Source organism: Symphalangus syndactylus, chromosome 11 (genome assembly GCF_028878055.3).
Source record: "Symphalangus syndactylus isolate Jambi chromosome 11, NHGRI_mSymSyn1-v2.1_pri, whole genome shotgun sequence".
NCBI classification, from domain to species: Eukaryota; Metazoa; Chordata; class Mammalia; order Primates; family Hylobatidae; genus Symphalangus; species Symphalangus syndactylus.
Window position 1 is genome coordinate 48,847,843 of NC_072433.2, and position 8,137 is coordinate 48,855,979.

Genomic DNA, 8,137 nt, shown 5'->3' on the forward strand with positions numbered 1-8,137 from the left:
ACTTCTTTGAATATCCAGGTTTGCTTCTAAGGCCAGAAGTGTGCTGGTCCGGTTTGTCAGATACTCTGTCTGCAGCAGAGAAAGTTCAGCCTGCAATTTCCACCGGGCTTCTCATTCTCCAAGCACTCCTTCCTGCATTTTCCCTGACTGAACTTGCACGACTCAAAGACGGCAAACTCACCTGGCCAAGAAAGAGCTGCTGAGGGAGCTTTCCAGGAAATGTCTAGAAATGGGGAACATGTCAAAGACCACCAAAGAATAAGGGAGAGTTTGTATGTATAATTACAAAAAATATTTTCAAGAACCAGCCCAGATTTTTCAAAAATAGTTTCTGCTTTTTGCTGTAGGGAGTTGAGGAGAGTTAATTTTTAAGCAACAGATCATCACAATTCCTACTCTCCAAGTGTTTATAATCTTGCAGGGATCAAGAGTAAACCACAGACGGACAAAGAGACATACATATTACAGAACTATAAAAATACATACCTGATGTGACTGTGAAGTTTGCTAGACAAAAAATGGGAGGGGTATATTGTGGTTTTGGAAAGATCCTTGAAGATGAAGTTAAGAAATTTAGGCTCAACTCTAGTTCGCGCCTAGTAACGGGCAGGTTAAGGTCCACATTCTCATTTGTCCAGTGGCCATTCTAGAAGCACCTGACTACATTTTTAAATCAGTTTAGGGATCAGATGGACTATTATATGCAAATATTTTCATTATAATAATACCTACCAGATAGGACTGTTTTGAGGATTACACGACAAAGTCCATGTAAAGTTTTTAACAGGATGCCTGGTACAGAGCAAACACTCCAGGACTAGTAGCAACCTTAATATTTCTCACTTTGAAATTCTGTCTAAAACCTTTTCAACTTTGTCTACAATATTTCTTTTAGTTTTGTTTACAATGTGCTTTCTTTCTGTATAAGATGACTTCAAAGAAGAAGAAAAGATCTGGGGGCTATTTGCTATGAATAGCTTTTCTGCAATGGTGCTGAGTTTTCATTGAGGCAACCTCACTCTTTAATTTGAGCTTCCTTCAACTAACCTCATGAATTTGTGACATATATTGTTACCGGACTTAGCAGCAGAGCTTGCAAGAGATGGGCAGGCATTTTCACAGAGCAGTGCTAATTGACTGGTACAACAATAAATCTAAGAACTTGGTTTAATGAGCACCAAGAGCTAGTGGGAAAAGCCACTGAGTCCAAATCTCTATGGCCAAATTACAGTCCAGTCACAAAGATATTTTTCTGTGAAATCCAAAATATCCAAATATTATACTTGGAACAAGAGAAAGAGAAGAAGATAAGTTAGTGAACTCGTTTTTCAGAAAATTCTATTTCCGCCACTATCTCTGTCCCCTCTTTGCCTCCAGACATCAGAGAGAGCTAACGGAGCCAGAGTTCCTAAGAGAGAAAATAATTATATACAAGAGATTTAACTTACCCGAGGGAAATGGTTGGGAAAAATCAAGTCCTGCCTGGCACCCTAAACTGAAAACAAAATACATTTTGAAAATTAAAATCAACACAGGAATTAACACTGTATAAAACATTCCCAACTCCACGTGTGACATAGCAGAACAGGAGACAGTAGATCAGACAGTTGCAATGTTTATTCTATTTCTCAAGGCCAGCATTCCAGGTAACCAGCAAAAACAAATTACAAAAAAAAATACACTATATGCTGTTTGCTCTTAGAAAATATCAGTGTAGGTCTAAGAAATTCCCATGACAGGTGCCATGAGAGCTTGACCATTAAGGTCAAATAGAGAAGAATCATCAGGCTTTATAATCTGCCCAATCAAAATCCCATCCATTTTTATTTACCTGATGGCAGTTGAACCAAAATGAAGAACACAGCAAATAGAAAATAAAATGTCTTCCTGATCAGGGCCATCTTCAGGGAAGACTCTTCAGAATACAGATTGGGATTTCCTTGAGAACACCCAAATGAGAGGCTCATTTTTATTTAAAAGTAATGAGGAGATGCTCTCGATCAGTGAAGTGAATCAATAAAACACAATTATATGCTCCATTTCCCAGGATCAAGGGATGATATCATGGATAATAACCCTTGGCATCCAGAAAGCCTTTTATTTTGGGGAGTCTAACTGGTGTAGTGGAAAGAACACCAGGCTAGAGGTTGAAAGAGCAGGTGCCATGCGAGTTTCCACCATATTAATGCAGGGGCCAGAAGCTAGTGACCCCTTTCATCTCTTCCAGCTTCTGTTTTCTGGAAGCAAATAAGAACCCACTTGCAAATTCTGCCTGCCTCTCAAGGTTTTTTAAGAATCTAGTATGATTATAATGCAAAAGTGTTTTGAACAGGTAGAATGCTTGGAAGGAGGCCTGGTACCATGTAAGAACTCAATAAATGTGGACTCTCACTTTTCTAGCTTTCATTTTTATTGTCTACAAGTATCACAGGGAGAAAAGGAAGGGTAGCAATCATTTTGTCAAGTTAGCTCTGAGTCCCCTTTCCTGTAAGGTATGACTTCACACACCAAAGCCATAATTACTGCATATTTTAAATTCATGAAGGACATGAGTACTGGCCCAGATGGGTGGTTTATGTCTATTATCATAGCTTTTTGGGAGCCTAAGGCAGGTGGATTGCTTGAGCCCAGGTGTTCCGAGACCAGCCTGAACAACACAGTGAGATCTTGTCTCCACACAAAACATTTTTAAAAAATTCACTGGGCATGGTGGCATGTACCTGTAGTCACAGCCACTTGGGAGGCTGATATGGGGGGAGTGCCTGAGCCAGCAGTTTAAGGCTGCAGTGAGCCATGAGCATGCCACTGCACTCCAGCCTGGGCAACAGAGCGAGATCCTGTCTCAAAAAAACAAAAAAACAAAGAAAAACAAAACACACACACACACACATAAAAACATGGAATGAAAAGCAAGATTTATGTCACTATCTTCCCTTCAAATAAGTCCTGCTGATTCCTACCCTGTTGCCTATATTTATGCAATATTCTCTTCTTCATTTCTGTAATGTAAAGTAGAATAATTTTAAAATACAGACTACAAAGTGTATGACTTACAAAGTATATGACCTTGGATAGGTTGCTTAATTTGATGAACCTCAGTTTCCTAACCCTTAAAATGAAGATACAATTACGGTACTTAGTCACAGATACTTGAGAGACTTGACTGAGACAAGGTATATAAAGTGCTTAGCAGAGCTTCTGGCTACTATCACTAGTACTACATGCACATTTCTCTCTATTCAGCCTTGAGCTCAAGTATTCTGTAAACCTTTCTCAAGTACATTAATTCACCATGAACTTTTTCTGACCTATGCAGGAAGGCACTCATTTTTATGTTGCTGCTGTGACTTGCAAACAATTCAGATTCAGAATCCAAGCTAATGCCTGTATACATAGGAGATAGGGCCGAGTCTCCAGGCTTTCAACTTTCAGGCATTTTGTATAGCCTGCATCAGGACCAGCCACCTGGACAAATGCCCAGTGAAGTCACAGCTCCCTGCCTCAACTTGGGGTTTAATGCTCTGTAGTCACTGTGTTGAAAGTCTTAATAACTTTACCTTTGAATATATGCATTGTAAATAAGTCTGTTGAGACAGTGGAGCATGCTCTGGGACTTTGGAAGCATGGCTTATGTGCACTCCAGACCACCTTCCCCTTTTCACCTTCCTGGGAGTATTCTTAGCCACTCGTCCCTCACTTTTGGCACTCTGGGCCCCACCTGGCCTCCCCCTTATGATCCCCTTCCAGCAACCATCCACCTCACAGTGACCTGGGTGTGAATATGCAGAGGACTGGAGTTGAATGGCTAAGCCCTGAGTGTCTAGGGCAAGGCATTGTTGTTGCCAGCCCCTTGCTGTGTCAACAGTGCCATGATACAGGTGGGCAGCATGACAGGACCAAGCACCAAAAGCGTGCAGCATACAGCAAGGTTCACATTTTTTAACAAATACATGCTTAGGTCAAGCCCTTTGCCAAGTTTACAAAGCTCAAAAAGACTGAATCTGGAATTCAGATTCCACCTCACTACGGTTCATCAGCTCTTAACAATACATTGAGATATTGTATAATTACTCTCATTTTACATATGAGTAAACCAAAGCTGTTCAGGAGCACAGCCAGGATTAGAAACCAAACTGCTAGACTCCAGATTTTTTTATTTTTTCCGTGTCTGCCCTACTCTTTCCTCCCTTCATCCCCACTTTCCTTCTTGAAAACTTTCCAGAGTCAGAAAAATGATGAGCTGTAGACTGAGTGACACCCACTGAGGTTGGCTGGGCTCTGCGCAGCAGAGCATGGAAATCCTCTCATTTCTGCTAAGCCTCACTGATCGAGATGTTACTTGATCTGGAGAAATGTATAAATGTGGGTGTTTGCTTCTTTCTCCTCATGGACGCGGTGCTGATCTCTCAAGACACTCCCAGTCATGAGGACTTTCCTCTTTCTCTTTGCTGTGCTCTTCTTTCTGACCCCAGGTAAAATGGGCATCTTTAGAGGGAAGGTGATCAGAGGTGCTGTCCCAGAGAGAGGGTCCCCTTCAGTGAATGCCTGAGTGTGATCAACCCATCTACTACAAGAGGTGATATCCCCCAACGCCTCTTCTGTAATTCCTTTACATTTTACATTGTTATCTAGGAGGGGCTGTCACAGGTTTGAAAGAATAAAAGAAGGCCAGGAAAGATGCCTTTTGGCATTCAGTCTCATGCTCACTAACAAAAACAAAAATTGAGAAAAAATTAAAAACAAGGATAGCAGTCTATGAACCTTTTAAAATGTAGTTATGGTAGAGATTGAGACAGGTAAAGAGGAGAGACGGGTAAGGATCTGAGCTTAGAGACACCTATGCATTCATGCCAGTCATGGCAACAGGTAAAGCAGCATAGCTTGGACTGCCATTCCTTGATCACATATCATCAAGCCACATAATGTGATGAGAGCTTCACATAAAATGCATCTAGTCTTCCAGTGCCAGTGCCTTTAAGGAAAACTCTGTCTTACCTCTAATTTAATGGCAGTTAGAGAAAATCTTTTTGGGTTTGCTGGTCCATTTTACAAATTTTGTTACAGATGCAGAAATTGTGCCTCAGATGGGCTAAATGTTTCTCAGAGTCATATAGATAACCAAAACAAAGCCAGGGTAGGAGCCCAACTGTCTTGCCACAGTAAGAGGCATTAAAGACGCCCTTCCCATATCAAAACTCTCTTCACTTTCTCCTGCTCCTGGGAATCTCCAATGCCTCCAATTGTATCCTCTCCAAAATTAAGGCATGAGACCAGGCTCATGTGAGCCTCCAGAGAGCTGAAGAAAGGGATTCTCAAAGCCCACAGTAAGTCCCAATTTGTGCCAGATGCCACTGATATACGATCCAAGGTATAATGCTCAATTTTTCACATCAGCTGCTCATAGCTCTGGTCTGTTTTGTGACAAGCCTGTGAGAGTAGATTCTGTGTCAGGACACGAGGATCTAGGACCCACAGTGACCTATGCCGTATTCAGGCCACTGGTTTTGATATGCACATTCGAAACTGGCCAGAGGTATCTTTTTCAGATCACTCATTATATAATTAGTCAAAAAAAGATGTTATATATTATAAAATTATCTGTTAGATAATACTATAAAATTATCTGTTAGATAATACTGTAATTATAAAATTATAATTAGTTACTATAATTATTATATAATTATAGATACTTATCTATAATTACATAACACTTGTTATATAATTATTAGATAATCTAATAATTATCTATTAGATATACTAGAGTATAATGCTATACTATAATAGTATTTAGAGAAAATCTTTTTGGTTTAGTATAGTATTATAGTATAGCATAATATATACTATAATTATTTACTAGTATTACAGTATGGTATTATACTAGTATTATATACTACATAGTATTGTACTAGTATATATTATATATATATATTTTTTTTTTTTTTTTGAAATAGAATCTCGCTCTGTTCCTTGGGCTGGAGTGCAGCGGCACAATCTCAGCTCACTGCAACTTCTGCCTCCTGGGTTCACGTGATTTTCCTGCCTCAGCCTCCTGAGTAGCTGGGATTACAGGCATCTGCCACCATGCCTGGCTAATTTTTTGTATTTTTAGTAGAGACGGGGTTTCACCATGTTGGTCATGCTGGTCTCCAACTCCTAACCTCCTGATCCACCCTCCTCAGCCTCCCAAAGTGCTGGGATTACAGGTGTGAGCCACTGCACCTGGCCAGATATAGTGTTATTTACTAGTATATAGTGTAGTATGTATACTATTATAATACTCTAGTATATAGTATAGTATATATAGTACTATAATACACTAGTGTATAGTATAGTATATAATACTAGTATAATACTATAGTATATACTATATTATTACTAGTGTATTATACTAGTATATACACTAGTATATAGTATAGTGTATATACTAGTATAATACACTAGTATATAGTATAGTATACTAGTATAATACACTAGTATATAGTATAGTATACTAGTATAATACACTAGTGTATAGTATAGTATACTAGTATAATACACTAGTATATAGTATATATACTACTATAATACACTAGAATATAGTATAGCATATATACTAGTATAATACTATAGTATACACTATTATTCTAGAATATACTATAATACTAGTATTTTTATAGTATATACTAAGCTATACTATAATACTATATTAAACCAAAAAGATTTTATCTCAATACCACACTATAGTCTATAGTATAGTATTATATTAGTATCTGCCTTGCAGTAGGGCAGAGAGAACATAGACCCCTGCCATTGACAGCCAGCGTTCATCAAGCTTTGAAATAGTGGAGTATTTTCACTTATGAACTGATGTGCTGATCCTGGATAAGGATTAGTGCATATGCTGGCACTAATCCATCTGGCTGTAAGTTTTACATAGATGTGAATAAGTCACCTTTATATATTGACATTAAATGTGTATACATTATAGTTTAGACATTAAATGCAATCTCTGTACATCTGATGCCTTCATTATGTATACACAAATAGGGCAACTCTAAAATGTTGATCCTGATAAGACGTACTGTCTGTCCTTAACTTGAAGCAGGCTGCTCTTGGGACTGCTACTGATAAAGCCCTAAGGTGGGAACTGGAATTCTGTGCAAACTGAACTGAGAAAATCTTAGAAAAACATTCCCAACATGCTGCACCCTCCTTCTCTAAAGCACAAGTTTTCCACAGTCAATGTTTTGGTGGAATATGGAGGAGAAATCAGGCTGAGCCTTCCAAGCAAGTTTCTATCTACCACAGTAAACTCATTTTCTTTTCATATCTTTATCCCTTTCTTCACTCTGATGTGGAGCTATCTCCTCAGTCTCAGCTCTTGCTCTACTCTCACGAAGTAGCAGCCTCTGAGAGTGCACCAGGAAAATTAGCAACCTCTGGGGGTGTTTATGGAACAAGTTGATAATTATCCCCAATAGATTTCAATCAAAGAACCGTAGCTTACGTTTCCCAAAGCTCCTACACAGCTTGGTCTCAAATGCTGGAAGACAAATGTATTCTTTCTGGTATTTCACCCTGTGTGACTACAAGACTGAAATATCAGATAAAAATCAGGTCCCCTACCATCTCATCTACCGGTAGGATATGGCACTATGACAGCTTGTGAAAAAATCTTCACCAACTAGTCATACAACTGTATCTGGTAAACATATATGCCTGAAAAGGGAATTAATCCAAATGGCTCCTTCCCTCGTGTAGCCAAGAATGCATTTTTTGATGAGAAATGTGACAAACTTAAAGGGACATGCAAAAACAATTGTCGGAAAAATGAAGAACTTATTGCTCTCTGCCAGAAGTCTCTGAAATGCTGTCAGACCATCCAGCCATGTAGGAACATTATAGATTAATGCAGAAGATTTGGGTTTCCAGAGAAGCATACATAACCTGTCTTGCCTCTGCTGTAGGCAGACACTTTAATAAAAATAAATGACTGTCTTTGCTCAGTTTGTCAAGTGTTTCCTTTAGAAAGGAGAACAGCACTGCCTGACCTTAATGCTCCCTCCATCCTGGTTTATTTTTCTATCATTCTGGAGTAAATAAACTGTCCCAAAGCCATGTGATATTTTTCTTAAAAGAGGACTAGAAGAGACTAGAA

At 38.9% G+C, this 8,137-nt stretch overlaps 2 protein-coding genes across 2 annotated transcripts; one reads left to right on the forward strand and one right to left on the reverse strand.

Moving 5' to 3' along the window:
• LOC129457810 (beta-defensin 105A) lies at positions 1-1,919 on the reverse strand. Its single transcript, XM_055233318.2, has 3 exons — positions 1,832-1,919; positions 1,449-1,490; positions 1-181 (listed from the first exon to the last, which is right to left on the reverse strand). Exons 1-3 carry the CDS (start codon positions 1,899-1,901, stop codon positions 57-59), a joined length of 237 nt encoding a protein of 78 aa, XP_055089293.1. The 5' UTR covers positions 1,902-1,919; the 3' UTR covers positions 1-56.
• A 2,504-nt stretch (positions 1,920-4,423) lies between these two features.
• LOC129457807 (beta-defensin 106A-like) lies at positions 4,424-7,889 on the forward strand. Its single transcript, XM_055233308.1, has 2 exons — positions 4,424-4,472; positions 7,741-7,889. Exons 1-2 carry the CDS (start codon positions 4,424-4,426, stop codon positions 7,887-7,889), a joined length of 198 nt encoding a protein of 65 aa, XP_055089283.1.
• Positions 7,890-8,137: the final 248 nt, after the last annotated feature.

What these genes read in the sequence shown, in the direction of transcription:
- LOC129457810 (XM_055233318.2), bottom strand. Translation starts at nt 1,901, where the DNA reads ATGGCCCTGATCAGGAAGACATTTTATTTTCTATTTGCTGTGTTCTTC. An exon ending in TTTGGTTCAACTGCCATCAG is followed by an intron (nt 1,491 to 1,831) that starts GTAAATAAAAAT and finishes TTTTCAGTTTAG; the next exon opens with GGTGCCAGGCAGGACTTGAT. An exon ending in TTCCCAACCATTTCCCTCGG is followed by an intron (nt 182 to 1,448) that starts GTAAGTTAAATC and finishes TTTCTTGGCCAG; the next exon opens with GTGAGTTTGCCGTCTTTGAG.
- LOC129457807 (XM_055233308.1), top strand. Translation starts at nt 4,424, where the DNA reads ATGAGGACTTTCCTCTTTCTCTTTGCTGTGCTCTTCTTTCTGACCCCA. An exon ending in GCTCTTCTTTCTGACCCCAG is followed by an intron (nt 4,473 to 7,740) that starts GTAAAATGGGCA and finishes TCCCTCGTGTAG; the next exon opens with CCAAGAATGCATTTTTTGAT.